The sequence below is a fragment of the Gossypium raimondii genome, chromosome 4 (genome assembly GCF_025698545.1).
Source record: "Gossypium raimondii isolate GPD5lz chromosome 4, ASM2569854v1, whole genome shotgun sequence".
Taxonomy (NCBI): domain Eukaryota; kingdom Viridiplantae; phylum Streptophyta; class Magnoliopsida; order Malvales; family Malvaceae; genus Gossypium; species Gossypium raimondii.
This window is the reverse complement of record NC_068568.1, coordinates 11,199,486-11,221,509: the sequence shown is the minus strand read 5'-3', so window position 1 is coordinate 11,221,509 and position 22,024 is coordinate 11,199,486. Positions and strand designations below refer to the sequence as shown.

The 22,024-nt window shown below is 33.8% G+C and overlaps 1 protein-coding gene across 3 annotated transcripts; it reads left to right on the top strand.

Annotated features, from left to right (window-relative positions):
• The first annotated feature begins 7,716 nt into the window (after positions 1–7,716).
• LOC105780097 (serine/threonine-protein kinase ATG1c) lies at positions 7,717–13,769 on the top strand. Of its 3 annotated transcripts, none has more exons than XM_012604218.2 (14): positions 8,075–8,223; positions 8,614–8,777; positions 8,877–8,994; positions 9,074–9,132; positions 9,460–9,524; positions 10,233–10,326; positions 10,419–10,499; positions 10,669–10,777; positions 11,268–11,340; positions 11,429–11,802; positions 11,939–12,297; positions 12,570–12,858; positions 13,050–13,120; positions 13,323–13,769. In XM_012604218.2, the coding sequence occupies exons 3-14, from the start codon at positions 8,931–8,933 to the stop codon at positions 13,551–13,553; spliced, it is 1,869 nt and encodes a 622-aa protein (XP_012459672.1). In that variant the 5' UTR covers positions 8,075–8,223; positions 8,614–8,777; positions 8,877–8,930; the 3' UTR covers positions 13,554–13,769. The 3 variants fall into 3 exon arrangements, with proteins under 3 accessions (XP_012459669.1, XP_012459672.1, XP_012459671.1); XM_012604217.2 differs by having other exon boundaries at positions 8,614–8,783; XM_012604215.2 differs by lacking the exon at positions 8,614–8,777 and having other exon boundaries at positions 7,717–8,223.
• Positions 13,770–22,024: the final 8,255 nt, after the last annotated feature.

Below are 22,024 nucleotides of genomic sequence, written 5' to 3'. Positions count from 1 at the left end.
CGTTGCTCCATGGATAGGTGTGATGGTTGTTGAATCCTGCTTGATGATTTTCAATAGGTTGCTCTTTAGTGGAGGTGGGACATCTCTAGGGTGTTACGCCCTCCTCGCGTGTGTGATGATACGTTCTGGTTCTGGCTCAAATGTTAAGACACTGTTACCAGTTCGAGTTAGACAACGCCTCCTACAAGCATAAAAAGGTAAAAAAAAATTAACTAAACTTGCGAAAAAAATTAAAAACACAGAGAAAATAAAGTCGTATCTATAAATCCTACTTTGGCTACTTATCTTTACTCAAAAGTGCACACTAAAAATGACTCAATCTTACACCATCTCCCCGGTAATGGCGCCAACAACTAGACCAACATCGCGCATGTGTGCATAAAATAATGAATTTATAAAATAATTTTTAAAGGCCGGTTTTACTGCAAGCTTACAAGTCAATTGTAATATTTATAGTTTTACAATGGAACATCAAAGTATTCCAAAGATAGAACCCAAAAGAGATGGTGATTGTGTGACAAATGGCATACACAATAAAGTCTAAGCGGCTATTGTACGATTTTATAGTACTACAATTCATAACAAGAAAATATTGCAAGAAAACTAAATATGCTAATTTAATATTAAATTGCAAAGAGTATAAAACTAAGAAACTATTCAATAAATAACTAATGGTGGTTGGTTGATTTCGATATGGTTCATCGATCTTCGAATAAGGGAATTAAATCTCTTAAATTACTAAGTGGCTCCATTTTATCTTTTGTTCTCAATTTTACCGACTTAAAAAAATTAGCCCCGATTTATCTTTCAACCTCACCAGTTAATTTGAGACTAATGAGCAGGTGCGCGACAAGATTACCTTCCGGTCTCACTTGCCTAAATAGTCCCTTAGGGGCGTCACTTCCTAAGTTTTTATATATATTTGATTTAGTCTAATTTATTATGATTTAGTCATTTGTTCAAAAATTTTAGTTTACCTATATCTCCATCAACTAACCCATTTGAGGTTTAGCTACTCATGTTGAAAGTAAAGGAAATTAACATAAAAATGGAAAACAAAGCAGTCATTAGAGTAAAACTTAACAAAAATATAAATTTTGGGTTTTTATGCTAGAAAACTTAAAGAACATGAAACTAAAAGCATTCAATAAGAAAATGTAAAGCAATAAACATGAAAGGAACAAAATTTGATGGATTTAAAGTAAAAGAAACTGAAATACATTAAACTAAAGCTAGAAATGTCTTACAACCAATGAAAAGGGACTAAAAGTGTAAATAAACCTAAGCTATAGTGATAACTAACTTAAATAAAACTAATATCATCAAGAACAAGAAGTAAATATAGAAAAATAAACTCTAAACTAATGAAGAAGAATAGAAGATGAAAACCCTAGAAAAAGTGCAAAAAAATTAAGAGAAAACCTAAAGAAAACTAAAACTAAACCTAAAACTAAGCTGACTTGCACCTCTCTCATTCTTAGCCAATTTTGGCTGTTTTAAGTTTTCTTTTGAGTGATTTTCCATTGCCTAAATGCCTCTACACGAGCCTTTGGGTGATTGGTGGATCGGGTGGACAAAGGCTACCCTTTTTGTCTAAGTTTGTCCCCTTGATGAAAGTGATGTCATGATACCTAGAAGTGGATATTACGATACCTCGGGTAGTGTCAAGCCTTGGGGTCTTCTTTGAAGCTTGGATATCGTGATAGCCAAAAAGGATATCGCGATACCACTAAAGGGTGTCCCCATTCTTCTAGGAGGTATTGCGATTCCAAGGGGTGAATATCGTGATACCCTTTCTTTTGGTGCCATTCTCTTTCGTTTTCAACCTTCGACACGTCCCTACACCACTCAATCACACATTAGGCCTCCCAATGGCACCATTGGCTAAATTAGGTCACAAAATGGGAAAAAACAAGACATTTTCACTTATTAACTAAAAATCTGAAAATAACAAAAAACTATGCTAAAAATGCTATTTTGCTCGAGAAAAAACTCTTTAAGTATGCCAGAAGAGCCTAATTTACCTCATTAATTTGTGGCAGATCAAGGCCTCATTGATATACTCTACTAAATACTAGAGTTGGTCGGGGATTGAAAATTCTTTTAAACCTTCAATCCCTTAGTTTTGAATATTGTTATATGTCCATTATGCAGAGTCTCACTAAATTCTATAGAGCTAATAAATGGGCTGCTTAAGTGCAGGATAAGGTTTTCATCAGAAATCGAGTAGAGGGCAAAGCCAGATTTCACCAACTTGAAATAAAAAGGAGTGATAGTCGTAACATGTGTATAAAGGAGGGCTTCTAGAGGCTATGCCTCGAGGTTTTAGCCTAACCATAAATTCTTCGAGTTTTACATTTGAAATTGTATATGTTGTTTAAGCAATAGTTTTAAAAGATGTATGAGCTAATGTAGACTATTGCGTGTTGTTGAGTTGTTGAAAGCATAATTTAAATAAGGTTAGTCAGTTATTCAAAATTTGTATATCTAAGGCCTAGACCCAGACCTAGAGAACTAGTCGGGTATGGGTATTACAATTTAGTGGTATTAGAGCTTCGATTCAACCTACCCTCTAGACTTAGAAATGTGAGATATAACTATATAAACATGTTACAATAGGTCTGGTTGAGTCTTTCGGGTCATTATATGGGACTAACGAATAATAAAGAAGTGACTACAGTTATACGGGTTATGAAATCTAGTATTGGGTGTATCATGGCTGAGGAAAAAAACGGGAAACAAAGTATGAGTGGTAAGGAGAGGAAGCAAAAAGAATAAATTTCCATTAAAAATCTAAAGAAATTGTTACAAAACATATGAGCATTTTAATTCTCCCCTAGAGTAGACTCTTTTGGAAAATCAAGGTTGGATACATTCATGTTTTGGTTGTAAAAGAATTTCCCAAACCCTCTCTATTCCGTATTAAATTCTTTCCAGCTCACTCCCGAAAGGCTGTAAACATTAATGACGAAGTTAGTGTTGGTAAACTAATAAATGCAATTGAAGTCTACTTGACTTAGGTCAAAGAGACCTGCGACGACCTATGCGTACAACACTAGGTTAGCCCTTAACCTAGGTAGGAATCTTGAATGCCCTGGTGGGTATCTGCCTTGTACTTCGCTAAGTCCTTCTTATTCTCTTTCTGGATACGTTCCATATCAGTGAGGTATTGTTGCTCGCGGTTCTCCAACTAGGGAACCATTTCTTCCAAGTCCATTGCTATAGTTCCTAAGGATTGGTACTTGGTCTCCTAGACTGAGACGAACTTAGTGAGCTCAGTGATCTGCTGGATAGAAGCCTTATGTGATTGGAGAAGTTAGGCAAGAGATTATTGACTAGAGAGATAGACCCATTCTGACTCGGCCTACTTAGCCTCAGTTTCAGCACAAGCTTGTAAGAGAGCCAGTTCGCTAGGCCACTCTCTACTGATAACATAGAACATGAACCCACTTACTTGCAAGAGTGAGCTTATGAAAGCCAAAAGAAAGAGAGGAATGGTAGGCTAACTCCTTTAATTCTGGAGACAACTCTTGGTCCTAACATTGTTGGACAACAAAAGGAGAAATGGGATACTGGCCTGCATGGAGATGATTTTGCCAGGGGAAGAAGGTTTGGACCACCCTAGAAGGGGGAGTATAAGTAATGGCACCAATAGGAGATGTGTGGGAAGCTAGGTTGATAACAAGTGGGTTTTCAACATTGACAAACTCAACTTGAGATTCAGAAGGAACTGGAGGTGGAGATAAAGAACGTACCGGAGAAACGAATAAAGGGAATATTGTATTGGGTATTCATAGAGGAATAGGGGATACACCTTCTGGAAAGACCGACTGCTTTCTAGGTGATCTACCATAATTTGATATGAAAAATTATGCTTTTCTAGTATACTTAAGGAGCTTATTCTCAAGCAAAGTAGCGTCTTTTTCGTAATTTTTCGTATTTTTAGATTTTAAGTTAATTAGTGTAAATGTCTCATTTTTACTTATTTTTGTAACCCAATTTGGCCAATAGTGACATTAGGGGCCTTAACATGTGGTTGAGTGGTATATGAACGTGTTGGAGGTTGAAAATGAGTGAAAATGACACTAAAGGAAAGGGTATCATGATATCCAAACCTTAGAATCACGATACCTCCAAAAGACTTGAATATTGGAGACCACCATTCAGTGTTATTGTGTTATCCACTTTGGGTATTGCGATATCCACCCTCAAAGAAGACCCTCAAGTTTGAAACTGACTAGGGTATCACGATACCCTCTACTTGGGTATCGCAATACCGATATCGTAAGGGGAAAAGGTTGGAAAAATGGTAGTCTTTGTCCACCCGATGCATCAATCACACAAGACTCATGTAGAGGTAATTTTAGCAATGACATTTCATCAGCCATCAACCTAAAATAGCCAATTTGGCTAATGAAAGAGGAGACACACATTAGTTTAGTTTTAGCTTTAGTTTCTTTAGGTTTTCTCTTAGTTTTTCTGCAACTTTTCTAGGGTTTTTATTTTCTCTTCTCCTTTTTTAGTTTTAGAGTTTATTTTTTTGCACTTTCTCCTTGTTCTTAGTATTCTTAATGTTAGTTAAGTTAATTATTACTACCTTAGATTTATTTGCGTTTTCAGTCATTGTACCTTGGTTGTATGACATTTCTAGTTTTGTTTAATGTATTGTAGTTTATTTTACTTTAAATAGGCTAAAGTTTGTTCATTTTATGTTTATTGCTTTAGATTTTCTTATTGAATGCCTTTAGTTTTATGTTTTTTAAGCTTTCTTGTATAAAAATCCAAACTCTTATATTTTTCTTAAGCTTTACTTTAATGGCTTCTTTATTTTTCATTTCCATGTCCATTAGCTTTATTTTCAGCATAAGTAGTTAAATCTTAAAAAGGGTTGGTTGATGGAGATGTGGGTAAGTTGATTTTTTTGGACAATGAACTAAATCGTAATAAATTGGAATAAACCGAATAGATCTAAAAACTTAGGAATTGGTGCCCCTAAGGGAATATTAGACAAGTGAGACCGAGAGGTAATCTTGTTATGCACCAATTCATTAGTCTAGGATTAACTGGTGAGATCGAGAGATAAACTAAATTAATTTATCTAAGTTGGTAAAATTGAGATCGAGAGATAAAATCGAGCCACTTAGTAATTTAAGTGATTTAAGTCCCTCATTTGAAGACCGATGAACCACATCGAAATCAACTGATCACTGTTAGTCATTTATTGGTTAATTTCATAGTTTTGCATTATTTACAATTTGGTCCTTAGATTAGTATATTTAATTTTCTTGCAAAACTCTCTTGTTATGGTTTTTTGTACTATAAAATCATACCAATAGCCGCTTAGACTCTATAGTGTATGCTATTTATCACCCAATCACCATCTCATTTGGGTTCGACCCTTTGAAATATTTTGTATTCCATTAGAACTATAAATATTACAACTGACCTGTACACTTGTATTAAAACCACACTTTAAATTTGTTTTATCAAATCATTTGTTTTACGCACACGCGATCACTAGGTTGATGATGGGGCAACCTGATGTCATTGCTCTCTGCGGCACTAAAATACCCCCTTTCAGCTCTTGACCTCTTGTGGCCGCTATTACCAGCTCGAAGAAATTGCATCCATAGTTTATTGTGCACTTTCAAATAAGGTCTCAGTATCCATGACTTTTAGATGAAACAAGGGAGTCGGGGCTAAGAAATGAGTAGGACTTGCAAGGGGAACAGCAAGGTCAGTAACATTTTTAGTTAAATCCCTACCCGGAGACTCACCTCTAAACCCTAGAGTGGAGGTAAACCAACAGCGAGGTGGAATATTGCACACAATATTGAAGAAATAAAGGGGCTTCCTCCGTTTTCCTACAAAAGCCCAAGCTAACTCGCTATTAGCCCCAAACGGCCATGCCTTTTCGATAGATTGAACTATGTTGGGGTCTACGTCGAGATAACGATCGAATGCACGCCAATCATTTGGGCTCCTTCCCTCTAAGCAATAGCAAAAGACGTTCATGAGGGTAAAGAGTCTTCTTAACTTTAGAATAAACCCTGGACTCAACCTATTAATTTGTTCTACAGTGATATCAATGTCTAAAGGCTGAGATTGGCGGCAAGTAGATCTGGTAGGAACAGGCCACCTCGTCAAAAAGTCAAAACCGTTAGGGAATCTATTTTTCACCAAAATAAATTTACTGTGGTCTAAATAAAATTCTGGAGGCCAATCTTTATTAATAGGTTTGCGGCCCTAGAGAACGCTAAAGTTAACCATGATAGTTGAAGGTCATTGTGTCAAAACCTTCAACTGGTAAAAGCGTTGGAATACGCTAAAAAGAGGCGGCTTGTTCCAGCTTCTACATTACAGGAAATATGCCATCAAAGTCCACCAGGACAAACCAAACAATTACCCTGGTGCACTATACTCTTTAAGCACACCGCCAAAAAAGGGATATAAGGAAAGATGGAAGCCAGCTTCTAAAAAATATAGGGGTAGGATGATGCCCTCATTGGAATTGTTCAAGCGTCTCTCCCTTGTCATGATATTGAATTGATATGCATAGTTGGGGGAACGGATACCATGGGCTGCCAGATGGTTTACCATATCTTTTTGAGTGATAGGACACCTATACATGGCATCCCGAAGGAAGTACTGATTCTTTGGAGATATGAACTGCCATTATTTATAATGATATAATTTCTTAAGGGACCCCTATGATTTGGAGGATCAGAACCCCTGGCTCGTTCATTAGATGTCAAGGCAAACCCGAACATAACATTACGATGTAGAACTAAAGAAAAAGGGCAAAACGTCGGGATGCCAGAAGCTTAGAGATTAGCCTTAGGAGAAAGGCCATGCTAGATTGCCTTCTAGAGGAAAAACCTCTAAAATTTAGAAAATTTGATTAGGCTAAAATATTAAAATTTGTTATCAAATAAACCTTTTAAAGGTCATTGTTTAAGCTTGAAATTTGGAACGTTTGGACAAAAATATTAATTCTGAAAAATGGGCTTATGTAAAAAATTAGGCCGTTTAAAATATGGGACAAACTCAAGCTTTGAATATTGAAGCTTGAGCCCTACTCGACTCGACCCATTTTCAAACTTATAATATGAATTTTATTATATATTATATAATTTATATCATATTATATTCATAAAGTAAATATAAAAAATATGGTAAATTGTTTTTAGAATTAATATAAAATAATTGATAGTAAAGATATAATTACTAAATATATATTTTAAAAAAGAGAGTATGTATAAATGAATTTGTAGTAACTATTTGCAAATATTAATGAGTTTAAATGGCTTATGAGTACCTGTACCGAGGTGCAAGCAGAACAAAATCAAGACATTTTTATAATGAATATGTTTGGGTTCCTTTAATCGATAATTATAACTTGAAAGCAAGTAGCAAAAATAGAAGTATCCATAGATAAACCATGCTAATTAACTTAATTCAGTTTCTTTATCACAATTGAAAAAATAGAGAGTTATGATAAAACGAAAATTCAACCATAAAAGTCTAGATTATTATCCTTTTATAATTAGGCTCTTATTCTAGGTGAAGCATGAATGGCACTTTTTTTTAAATTTTTTTATTTTATTAAATAATAAGGAGATATTTATAAGTAGAAGAAAAACAGATCGGTTCTGTCTCACATTCCTAATTCTGTACGCCTTAAGCTTGTGGTCTTACAGAAGCAATCAAAATCCCTAATCACAATTAATTAAGACCTCAATAATTGAGCACATAATAGTAATTAAACTCCAAATCTCCATTAATTGTTTTTTTTAACCTCTCCCTCCTCTCTCCTCTCTCCTCTCTTACCTTTCCTTTTTCTTGCTCTCCATATTATCCTCACATGGCCAATCAGAAATCCTTTTAAAATACGGGTCGAATACGGATACTCTTTAATATTTAAGCTTCATATTCCGGCGTTGGATCCTAGGGTTTTCTTTTTCTCCAGCTTCGTCTGTAATGGCTCAACCAACAGGGAGGGGAAGAGTGGTAGGGGACTATTTAGTGGGCCGGCAAATCGGGTCGGGTTCGTTCTCGATTGTCTGGCATGCGAGGCATCGAGTTCATGGAACGGAAGTGGCGATAAAGGAGATCGTAACGAGTCGGTTGAATAAGAAGTTGCAGGATAGTTTGATGTCAGAGATCTTTATCTTGAAGAGAATTAATCATCCTAATATTATTCGACTGCATGATATTATTGAGGTTCGTTTTTTTTTTTTTAAAACAAATATTTCTGTTTAGTTTTCAGGAGTTGTTTGGATGCTGAGAAAGTAAAGGAAGAAGTAGAGAATTAATTAATTAAGAGTAGAACTTTGAGTCTATCTGTCTATTTTGTCTGTGTTAATCTCTATTGCGTTGAGACTTCTCGATTTAAAATACCAAAAATTGAATTCAAATTTAAATTTGGTTTCTCTTTGATCTATAGCCACTAATACTATGTCAGAAGCATTTGTGTAACATTGGAAAACTTGCTAAATCGGCAGTGCTCTAGAAAAACTAAATTAAAAAGCTAATTTCATGTAAATGTTTGTGAAGCTCGCCGGCTCGGGGCTGTTTTTGTGTATATCTAAATCTTTTTTCTTCCTTCTGCAGCATTTAATGCTGTTACCCTTCATTCCATGGGCTGCACGGAGTGGTCTAATGATTTTCATAGTTGCAATTTTGCTCTATCGATTGGTTAAGTTGAGGTCTTCTGGAAAATGTCACTCATATTAAACTTTGATATGGAAACAAAGTTGTTCTGAGATAATGCTGATGTACATGTCAGAAAATTTTTACTTCCGCTTGTTATTTGAGTAATCTTATAGCATATATCTTAATCATATCTTAATTTTGGTTTGGATGCATATCTTTAGGTTCCTGGAAAGATACATCTTGTATTGGAGTACTGCAAGGGGGGTGATCTTTCTATGTATGTTACACGCTATGGAAGTGTCCCTGAGGCAACTGCAAAGCATTTCATGCAACAGCTAGGTATGCGGCTAACCATTGGTGCTTTTCTTTATCCATTGAATTTCAGTCACTCAAGACTCCAGTAACCATCTTCTTGCAGCGGCGGGCCTCCTAGTTCTCCGTGACAATAATCTTATACATCGGGATCTAAAGCCTCAGGTTCAGTTTGTTCTGTTTAGTTCAAGTTCGAATGTTGATCTAATTTTTTGGCTACTTATGTTTATGAGTAAAAAAGATGCCTACTAAAAAGTCGTATTATTTTCTTTCTGTAATTGTAATCAAATAGGACTAAGATGTAAGGGATGTCTCCTATTTTTGGGTTTGCTTTGGATCAGTATTATTGAATTTGATGAAGTTCTATATGTTGGTAAATTTGCATTTAAAAGCAGGTTCATTTTGTTGAAAGACATTTATTTATATGTCAGTCTTGTCCATGCTGTAAGGTTTTCTTTGGATATTTTCTTTATAATGTTGCTTTTTGAACAGAATCTTCTTCTCTCAACAAATGACAGCAATGCAGTTTTAAAGATTGCGGACTTTGGATTTGCAAGGTAAACTATCACATTGATCCACCCACTTATAGGGTGTTTTTCTTATTCCCTTTCTCTCTTCCCCTTTATTTATTTATTTATTATTAAGGAATCCCTGTGAGTAAAAAGTACACTTCCATCTTTCTAGTCAAGGGCCTTATCCTTGGCTGTTTGATTTGAGTTTTGTGATGCGTTGCTAGCAATTGTTTTGGTTGTTAAGATTACATGTTGAGACTACCCATCTTCTTTAATAGTTTGTATTATGTGTTCAGCTGTAAATTGTTTGAGACTGGTTTCAATTCTCAAATTAAGAAATATAAGGTATTATCTTAGGGCATAAGCACTTTATATATTGCTGCTTGACACAGTGAAGAATGGAGACTGAAGCTTCTGGATATTCTTTGGAATTAATAGCTGAAAGAATTATGGCTGCAATGGTCCAGCATAATTGGTTTTTAATTGCTGATATTAGTCAAGGAAGTTCTTCATTATTATATCTACTATATTTCTCTTGTTTGTCATAATGGAAAATTTTTTGCATTTGCGACCCATTTGTGTATTTTCAATTAGAATAAAGGTCATTTGTTTATATAGACCTTAATTATGGACAGAGGGAAAGAAGATGAAAAATATATACCTTCAGTACTAACTGTGCTGTGCACATATGCTTTTCAAATGACTTTTTTCACCCATATTCAATAGTTAGAACATACAATTCTGTTTTGTCAGATCTCTGCAACCTAGGGGGCTTGCTGAAACATTATGTGGTTCACCTCTTTACATGGCTCCAGAGATAATGCAGCTGCAGAAGTATGATGCAAAGGTGATGGTTATTTCCCACACAAGACAAGATTCCTCTTGCTCGTCTGCTTCATGCCTGAAATTACTGCCTTCTAACTTGACCTTAATACGCAGGCAGATCTTTGGAGTGTTGGTGCTATTTTGTTTCAGCTTGTTACTGGGAAAACTCCATTCACTGGAAACAATCAAATACAAGTTAAATGAACTTTTAACTTTTTTGTTTGTCTCAAATTATCTCCTAGGGTTCTTGAATTGTTCTAACTTTTGGCTTGCAATTGATCACCTGAGTTGACCTGTGATTATTTTGGCACCTTTGCGATTTCATTAATCTCTTTATAAACATATATATATCTGGTGTTTGCAGTTACTCCAGAACATTTTGAAATCAACTGAGTTGCATTTCCCTGTGGAAAATGATTATTTGACAGCTGATTGCAAAGATTTATGTCAAAAATTGCTGCGACGTAACCCAGGTATTCCACAGATGTAGATTAAATTACAAACTTCCAATATACAAGTGATTTGTTTGCTGACATATTAGAGACCAAAACAACCATTTTATGGTTAGACGATACTTTATTCTAGGATGATGAGGATTTCCAACTCTAGAGGTGTCTGAAAGAATAATTCCTAGGATTCAACCTCAATCTGAATTCTTTAGTTTGTAATTACCCATTCTTCTTCCTTTTCACTTACACTGATGTTATAATCACGAACGACTTCAACCAACTATTTGTTAAATGAGCTTACAAGAATCATTGTAATGTAAAGTAGTCGTCTCTTCGTGCTAGACCATGCAGATGATGCTAAGATAAAGCTTTAGCGTATGTGTCAAGACAATGAGCAAGGAGAGCCATCAGAGTCTTGTTTATACAGCAATGCTATCAATGTATTTTTAGTGCTGAGCAAGTATTTATATTCTTGGCTTCATTCTCGCTGTTCTCTTTATCCTTGTATATGCAGTGGAACGTTTAACATTTGAAGAGTTCTTCAACCACCCATTTCTTTCTGAGGGCCAACCTGACAAATCTTTGAGGTAAATGAGCAAATGATTTTTTTTATCATCTTTCTTTTATATGCATTATCCTAAGTTCCTTAATACTGAAACTTTGAGGTATATGCAGGAGTCAGAGATTTCCAAGAGCTGGTTTTCCTCTTTCTGAAAGTGGTGCTGTGAGGAATACTGAGGAAAGCTTTCAGGAGGACTGTCTTCCTTTCTTTCTAGATGATGATTCTAGTGGTCCTGATGGTAGCCCTTCCTTTGCGAAAAAGAGGTCCTTGATGAAATCTGCTTATGGATTTTCTGCTGATGCAAAAGATGCTAGAGAAGCAACATCTAGTCCTGTGAATAGAGTAGACTTTACATCCAAATACAGTGGTGCAAGACAAAAATTGAAAGATGCTAGTTTCAGGCTTGAAAGCTGCAAGGTGTCAAGTGAAGCTCTGCACGAACCTCACAAATCCATGGATCAAAGATCTGTGAATACTCGTTCAAGAGGTACCAGCAATCTCATGTTCCAATACTTTTATGATCTAGTTCCCAACTTATATTGCTAAGTGTACATTCTTCGCGCAATTTTCATCCTTGGAATAACATGTCTGGTTTAACTGTCACTCCTGCATTGTTTCCTCAGTTGCAGAGTCACTGGAGTTGATTGACCAAGATTATGTTCTTGTGTCTGGACCTCCCTTGGATGTGTCATCTTCTTCAGTTACTTCCAAGCCAAATCATATTCCATACAAATCTGAGAATCCTCCTCTAATTCCCTTTGTCAATAAAACTGCATCAACTGCCCCCATGCCAATTATTGGTCCCTCCAATGTCAAAATCTGTCATGCAGGAAGCTTGGACAGTCAGAGTTCTGCCCCTGGGACTTCTCAAGGATCCATGGATATTGGAGATGTTCTGGAACAGCCGTCATCTCATTGCTTGACTAGGATAAAGTCATTACAGCATTGTGCATCTACAATTACAGAATTAGTGCATGAAAAGGTTAGTTCATAATAAACCTGTTATCAGTGCGTTATGCAGAGTAGGGTGACAGCATACTTGGTCCAGTCTTTCCCTTTATTCTTCCCCATGCTTGCATGCTAAATATTTGCAATAGTATAATAGTATAAATGACACAACTCAATGCCACTCTCTATGTTGATTACTGTTGCTTCTGTAACATCTTGCTAGCTAGGATCTCTTACTATTTTCCTTGCTATCACAAGGTTTATTGTGGTTATTTTGTATGATACATTATCATGGTTTGTTGATAGATTGAGGCAGGTAGGCAACTGGAAGCATTCTCAATCCAGCTTGTGATTCTTGCAATTTGGAAGCAAGCATTGCATATTTGCCACACCCAGGCTGCATCGGGTACAGAAGGAAGTCCAAGCCGAGAGGCAAGCAGATTGGGTGCCAGCAGGAAACATGAAACATCTGATACGGAAGAATGTACGAATGTTGTCAGCCCAGAAGGGCCAGAGGATATATCCTCAGAGATAGAAAGGGAATTTCTCCGGGAAGTTGAGCATGCTGAGGAACTTGCCAAGGTTATTGAGCCTGGTAAGCCTTTGATAATGATTACTCACTCCCTGTATTAGTATTTTTTGTTCCAATTTGAAATTGCTCGCACAATAAGAAAGCAACTAAATGCATATGAAAATTATTGCTCATGAGAAAGGAAACAAAGTAAGCCACTTGAGATTCGTTTAATTTAAGGATTCTGAATTAGCATGTTGTCATCATGGTTGCAGGAAGTACAGAGATGCCTGATGCAATGGAGACAATATTTCAAGCCGCCCTTGCCTTGGGAAGACATGGAGGAGTGAGTCTTTTCTTCTCACCTTGATATTCATTCATCTAAGTTAGTGGGCATGAAGAATGGATCAAGCGGAGATCTTATATAATATAAAATGAAGTTATTACAGAGTTGATGAATGTCATAAAAGATTTCTTGAATAAAGGTGATAAAAGGTTGAAGTAAAAGGCTTATCAGCTGAGATGCTTCCTGCATATGTGTTTTGCAGGTTGAAGAGCTCATGGGTGATATGGAAAGTGCAGCTTTATTGTATTCAAAGGCTGAGCGTTTATTAGTCTTCCTTCTAGTGGAAGCACCATCTCTCATTCTGAATCCTCCATTTTCCCTTACAAACTCAGATCGGTATAGACTCCGAACTTACATTGATTTTCTTCGAAACAGGCAAGGTTACTCGAGATCACAGATGATGGCTCTTCTCAAGTGCAAGGATCAGCCATAGAGTTTAACCATATTTATTACTCTATTTTTAACTCCTGTTGCTGATGATTTCCATTTTCATTGTGTAAAAAGATATTTATTTGTACAGTTAATTCTTTTGAGTAACAGGGAATTAGGGTGTTAACATGGGTCAACTCAATTGTATCCTGTTTGAATGTTGTAATATTCTCCCATTTCTGCCGTTAGTGAATGATAATTTGGTTCAAGTTTTCATTCATTCTCCGCTTGGTTTGTTTTTAGCCTTTTCCCTGGATTCGTGGGTTGAACTGGGAATTAGCTGATATATCAATTCTGAATGAACTTCAAATTTAATGATTTTTTAAATAATTTATTTAAAATTGAATTGGTTGGTTGAGTCATTTTAATAAATGTTTTTTTATCCTTTTTAATGTCAGCAACAAAATCTCCCACCCAATTTTTAATATCAAAATCAGGGTCTTTTTTAATTATAAGTACGTAAAATCTTTTTTTATAACAAAACAAAAATATTCCAAAAACATAAAAGAGGATCATTTTTACTAAATGTGAGGTTGAAGAATTTATTATGTCACTGTCAATTTTCTCTGGAGAAAATGGAAAAAGTTTGCAGTTATCATGGACAGTGGCGATTTCATCCTTTTTGTTGGATTCTCGGTTTTCAAATCCGTCCCTCTTCCCTCATTTTATATCTTTAAATTCAGAATATTTAATCCGATTGGAGTGAGTAATAACCCTCAATAAAACAAATCCAATTTTTAATGATGGGAAAATCCTCCCATTTTTGCACTGAAATAGAAGTGTAAATTACACCAATACTTATTCAATTTTGGGGTAGCTGACAAAACAGTCACTTAGGTTTCATTTCAGTCACTCAACTTTAGAAAAATAACAAAACAAGCACTAACATTATCAAAAAGTGACAAATCAGTCACTTATTAACATTTTCCGTTACTATCTTAATGGGACCACTGATGTGGCAAGTTAACTAGCTGATGTGGCCAGTTAACTTGCCACGTTGGAAACCCAATTAGCTGACGTGGCAGATTGACAATTAATTTACCCAAAATTTACCTAAAATTAGGGCCTAGAATGGAAAAAAAAATTGGGAAACAATTTTTTGGCAAACGGAACTTGGAAAAGCTCTTAGCTACCATGAAGCTTGATCTTTTTCCATGATAGTGAAAATTGAAAATCAACGGCGAAAATGTTGAGGCTGGTATCAAAACAGTTGCTTGGGCTAACGTCAAGGGAGATCCCATCACAGCCCGTTCATCGGCATCAGTTTGGTCGGACCTCTTGCTTGTGGCAATGTTATGAAGCTTCAATTCAAAATCGACTACAAAACAACAAAAATCAGCAAAAACAAAAATACAAAATAGCAAGCATCCAAAATCAAACCAGCAAAAAGAGAACAAGAATCCCAAATTGGCCTGCATCAAAAGATAGAAGTAAAAAGAAAAAAAATAAAAAAGAAGAGAATCAAAAGTGAAGAAACCCACACCCATTTCGGGTTTTGTGGGTTGGAGTACTCAAGCCACCAGTTCGATGATTTGAGTGGTTAAGAGTCATGGTTGGTCGAAGAAAAGTTGTGATGGTGATCAGACGGTGGACGGCGAAGATCTATTGAAGCCTTGTTCGAAGCTTTAAGGTCTTAATCTTGGGATTTTGAAGGTCTATTGGGAAATCTGAAGTGAGATTTGAGAAGAAGCAAAGAGGAGCCATTTGGTGATGACGATTGGCTAGAGAAGGCGAAGGCAACTAGAGTTAAGATAAAAAAAAAAAAAAGAGAGAAGAAGAGATTAAAATCTTTCTTGTAAGAGGACTAATAGAGAGATTGTAATGTAAATAAATAGGTTGGTATAAATTATAGATTTTTGTATCCATATAAAATGTTGTTATATATATTATAAATTTTAGTAGTTGTTATAAAAATAGATATGTTGTTATATATACACCATATAAATAGATTAGTTTTTGACCGAGTTAATTTAGTTTATTAATTTTTTAAATATTTTTATAATCATTTAAAAATTAGAAATACGAATTCAATGTATTTAACATGTAGATTCAAAAAAAAAATCTTTTTATCGAATTTATTTCAAAATTCTTTTTGATTTGTCAGTTTTGAAAAAGTTTAAGTTTTACTTAAAATTAAAAAGAAAATAAGAAATAATTAATGTTAACAACAAATATGGTGCTATAATTATGAAAGAAGTGTATATGTTAAAAATTCCTTAAAAATTTAAGGAGAAATTAATATTACTATTTTACATTTAAATAATAATTTAAGATTACTTTATACAAATTTAGTAGAGTAAAAGTGGTAGAGCCAAAATAGATTTTTTGGGTTAAAATTAAAATGTATATTTTATGATTGTAAAAATGTAACCTCAACATTTTAATAGTTTATATCTTTATAATTTTAAAGGATAAATCAAATTTTTATCATTATTAGAGGCCAAAGTACAATTTTACCATTACTAATTTAAAACTTTATAAATTATAAATGGCCTAAATAAAACAATTTCATTTTAGGGAATACAATAAAACTTTATAAATTATAAATGGCCTAAATAAAACAATTTCATTTTAGGGAATATAATATTATAATTGAAGACTATTGTTACACAATAAAATGATTTTTACATTGTAATGGTTTAAAAAAATACAATTAATTAAGATACATAGAGGAAAAAGAAATCAAAAGAGAAGTTACATTAATAGTTAGTTTATTTATTTAGAACATTTGAAGATTCAATTTTTCGATTAGATTCTGAAATATTTTGAAAACTCATCTTTCATTTGAAGATTTCCAATAAAGTAAATAAACTGATAAAACAAATCACACAAAGTAAAAAAATTTAAAAATAAAAAAAATAAAAATTAATAAAAAATTTAATAGAAAAACCAAACCTTGTTTTGTTTATAGTAGTTTCTCATTCCATTGCCAATCTTAATATCATTATTTATAGACAATATGAACATTGTATTCAGGGCTAAGCTAGAAAAAATTTTAAGGGCGAAATTATATTGTAATTTTTACGATGGTAAAAATATAATTTCATCATTTTAATAGTCTCTATCTTTATACTTTTTAAAGGATTAAATTAAAATTTTATCATTTTAGGGGGCCAAAGTGCAATTGTACCTTTACTAATTTAAAATTTTAAAATTTCAAAGGGCCTAAATGAAAATTACAATTTCACCATTTTAATAGCCTCTATCTTTATAATTTTTAAAGGATTAAATCAAAATTTTATCATTTTTAAGGGGGGCAAAGTGTAATTTTATCTTTATTAATTTAAAAGTTTAAAAATTTCAAAGGGCATAAATAGAAAATTTTCCATTTTAGGGCGGCCGGGCATTACATAGTTGATGAAAAGTAAACATGGTCATAGGCCTTTCGTCTTTGTGATGAATGACTTAATTACTATTCAATAATAATTGATTTTTATGAAGGAAGATGTAATGGTTACCATGAGATCAAATAGAATCATATTGGGAGAACGAATTTTATCTTAAAGAGATCAATGACATCCTATGAGGGTAACACACTTATGATAAGGTAATTTGACAAACACTGAGTAGTTGCTTTTATAATGGTATGCCATTGGGGAGAGCTTAGTCACGATACTATAGTGGACTGGCTTCGTGACTAAATGAGTTTATAATTAATAAGTGAAAAACTAGAGCTTAATTATAAATAATTTGAGCCCTAATCACATATGTCTAATCGGTCCCTCCACTAGCTCGTTGAAATCAGAGATGAATTGTGTAACACCCTTAACCCGTATCCGTCGCCGAATTAGGGTTACAAGGTATTACCGAACATAGCATGATAAAACATTGAACACTATGATCACATTCAATCTCTAAAATCACAAGTACAATTCATAGTTCACCAAATCTGTACTCTTTACAAAGAATTTAATTACGTATACCGAACCACTCAAAATAAAACATAGTTGTATTTTATTATTATTATTATTATTATTATTATTATTATTATTATTATTATTTATCTCAATCTAACTCAAATAACCTAGGTATATTATTTGAGCCAATTTCAAACATCCATATCTCATTAATACTACATAACTAACCTAAGCATATTCGGTCATTATTTATCTCTCAATACATAGCATATTTATACCTTCACAATATTTAACATCTATATCATAATAAATCCCAAGCATTAACCGAATATACCATTATATTTGTAATAGGCCAATTTTGGCCTAGCCCATATACCTTACAAAAACCAATAAAACAGTCCATTTACAAATAAAATAAATCCAAACCCAATTAGCCCAAATACAAAAAACCCTAGTGGCCCAATATGGCCAAAAAATTAAACATTTTTCAGCAGCAAAAAGGGAAGGAAAACCCTAGCCGCCGCTGCCCTAACTGCAACCAAGTCCTCCTCCGCGTGTGCTGAGCCCCCGCGTGCGTGTGCCTCCTCCACGACCTCCGTACCTGCGGAAAAAGCGGATCCAAATAGCAAGCAAATCTCAAATAGGATAACAGAAAAATGGGATAACATGCGAGATTTTTGGGGATTCATTTTCTTTTATTTTGTATTTTCGGCTATAAAAAGAGCTGATTGATTCATTGTAATGGGGGAAAAAATACACAGGCATACTGAAAATACAGAGAGAAAAATAAAATAAAAAAATTAAAGGTGAATCACGTCTCTGTTGTTGGATTATTTATTTATTTATTTATTTTTTTGTTTTTTTGTATAAATAATAATAGAAGAAGGGGAATATTACCTTCGTGGTTTCGTCGTCGAAATCCACGTTTGTTTCACTCAAATCGGAGCTAGACGGGATGCCGGGGATTCAGATTGGCTGAGAACGGCGGTGGAGAAAGACGAAACCCCTAGGTTTCTTTTATTTTTTTTCTTTCTTGCCTGTTCTGTATTAAGAATTTTCAAGTTTTTTTTTTCATTTTATAACTGCCACGAAACGACGCCGTTTGTGGCCTGCTTCAATGGCCTCAAAACGATGTCGTATAGGACAGAACCTGATGACTCGACCCGTTAGTCCCAGATTCGCGTGTTTTATAGCGCATGGGGAATTTGCACAAATGGTCCCCTGCGTTTATGACGCATTCATATCAATCCTTTCACGGTTGTTTTTAAATTTTGCCTGACATTTTATTTTTTTCTCATTTCGGTCCATACCAAAACGCAACGTTTTGAGGGAAGGGAATATATTCCATTTGGCCCTCATGTTATTCGCGCATTATGCACTGGCCCTTCATTTTGTTTTATTTTCTTTTTTTCCCTTTTAATTCTATTTTGGGTTTAATTTAATCCCTACTAATCTAATGTGCTTGATTTTCTTTAAATTTTATTTAAGTATTTATTATTCCCTTATTTTTAATGCATTTAATTTTAAAATTAATATTATTTTAATGATTAAGCTTAATATTATTTTAAATTTGTTATTGACATTGTTTAAATTTATTGTATATTACCATTTTAATTTTATATGTATTATTTTTCTAAGCTTTTATACATATTACTATATATACTATTATATGAAGTTTTTCATTCCGTATACATTATTTATTAATATTAGTATTCGTATATTATTTTATGAATTTTGATTTTCTCCTTATATAATATTTATTTTAAAATTTATTTGGATACTATTATTTTATGTAGCATTTACTTTTAACTATATTTTTATTTATTTTTTAAATTCTCATATGTATATACTATTTGTTTTAAATTTATTTTAACATATGGTTTATCGATTGTAGTTTCCTTCTTTCATGCTATTCGCTTTTAGTTATTTTAAAATTTGTACAATTTCATGTGTGTTAATTTGTTTGGTGCTTTGATTGACTTTTAATTCATTAACCTTTGTATGTTGGTATAATATATGATGTGAGACTATTGCTATGTATATGTATACCTTAATTTGCTCTTTTGTATTTACATTGTTATTTATATTCTTGCTATGTATTATTATGCCATACATACAATTACGCTCGTATTTCTCGCTATCATATCGTAAGCCAAATTCCAATATACGTGATCATTCTTTTCCCCCCTTTATGTTAAGTTAATAAACTAAATACGTTTTGAGTCGGCTTTGTAACGCGTTTCAGAGTTTCGAGAAATCGTACCCTAACTTGCGGGGTCTCAGTTTTCTTGTTAACTTGAAATGACCTTTTATTTTCAAAAACATATGTTTTTAATAAAATTAAAAGCAAGCTACATGTCATCATTGGAACTTCGAGGGATCATACTCTAGCTTACGGGGTTTCAACTTTCTCGTCGAACTAAAATGGCTAAATATTTCTTATTTTTCAAAATCGCTAAATTTCAATAAAGTTTTTGAAGGTTAGCTTATTCTTGCGAATTCAAATGTTGCATCCTAACTTATGGGGTACGACATTTTGTTGCCTCGAGGCGAGAAAGCCTTTTACACTCATTCAAATTTATCCAAACGTTTTTCCTCTAAAAAATATATAGTATTAATAAAAGGGGAATCACTTTTTTTAAATCTTAGATTTTTATCATTCGACTATAAGATATTAATTAATCAATTAGGGACCAATTTTGGGCCTTTCGAGGGTGCTAACCCTTCCTCGTATGTAACTGACTCCTGAACTTGTTTTCTTTCTAAAACTCGTGGACCAAAGTCATTTTCAAAGGTGATCCGATCACACCTCAATAAAAGATCGGTGGCGACTCCCAATTTTTGTTTTTAAATCGAAACAAGATTTTCGTTTTCAAAAAGTGGTTTCGACAATATCTAATAAGACCAAATAGATATTCATCAATATAACATAACACAAATCAAATCTTATAGTTACTTGCATAATCGAATTAGACATGTTTCAATACACTTCATATGCATATACAATACTTCCAAATGCTTAATTAGCATAAAACATATTTAAACCAATCCATGTGCAAATTAAAACCCAACGATCCAATATTCTCCATCCATTAACCGCACATAATGATTTAATTATGCCATACATATATCACATATTTAACAAGCCAAATTTGTTTATACACATAATTCATTATACTATTAAACAACCGAATCATCATAGTCAATATTTATATATATATACATATACATCATAAGCTTATAGATGCATATAACGTATATCACATATTTATCCTTCCACACAAACATGCCATATAATGTATTTACTAACAATTTCATTACAAAGCCGAATAACCTATCATGAACCTATATTAAAACTGAAAATGCATAATCACAACATTATTACCGTTCAATACATCAATTGCAATAAGACCAACCTAACCATTCGACTAAATGCCATAACCAAATCCATACTATATCAAAATTAAACATAACATACTTATATGACATATTTGACTTTTACTATCCTATACACATTCAACATGATAACAACTAATTCATGCACCATTATACATATAATAATCTCATAGTCGAATTCAATAAATCCAAACAATATACATCATTTCAATCCAATATGTCAAAAGCAATATGACCAAGTTTAACCTATCAAATATATATATGTCATAACCGGATACATGTTATACCAAAACCCAACAAACCATGCACATAAATGACATAAGCAAATACTCCATCTTTGACCATTAAACCATATGCATCAAAGCCAAATTCAAACAAAAGGAGATAAGCCATTTTCGCATGGCTATTAATTACACATACAAAATTCAAAATTGCGACATTCAAAATATCATTCAGCCTATACATGCCATAATTTGAATTCAAATATTTAAATACCGAAATAGTAGATAGAGTGATGAACTTCGCTGACGATCCTCGAGCTTGAAGCTTGATATAAAAGTCTATAAAACAAAGAAACATAAACACACCAAGTAAGCTTTTATAGCTTAGTAAGTCTTTAAGAAATTAAATGATTTAATAACAATCAATTTATATAATTTAACTAACCACATTAACTTTACCAAACTTCATCTCAAACTATTAAAACTCATAGTTAATAGATTTCCTCACCCAAACACCACTAGGCCGAATACTCACCTAGTTATTTTAGCATTTTATTATTCAACGTCTAATCTAATTAATCGTAAAATCCATACATACATTTAATTGTATACTTAAGTCCAAGATTCATAGTATAACGACTCACATATACATATAGTCTACATGGCCGAATACATTATGTAAAGCCCAAAATCTGCCCGGGCCCAACACACTCAAAATAGTCCAATTACAATAAAACAAGCCCAGATTCCACTACCCAAATTATAATGCCCAAATAAACCAAAACCCTAAAGCCCAAATGGCCCAAAATCTAAAACAATTTCAGCCAAACAAAAAGAAAGGCAGAAACCCTAGGTGTGCCGCACCTAGGTCCACCCCGCATACCTTTCGCGCCTCTGCCGCTCCTCCTGCTACCAGCCACCGCCGCCGTATGTGCACCAGGCCTTCTCCGCGTGTTTGACGTCTCTCTGACACCGCTTGCAACACGCAAGCACTAAAAGAC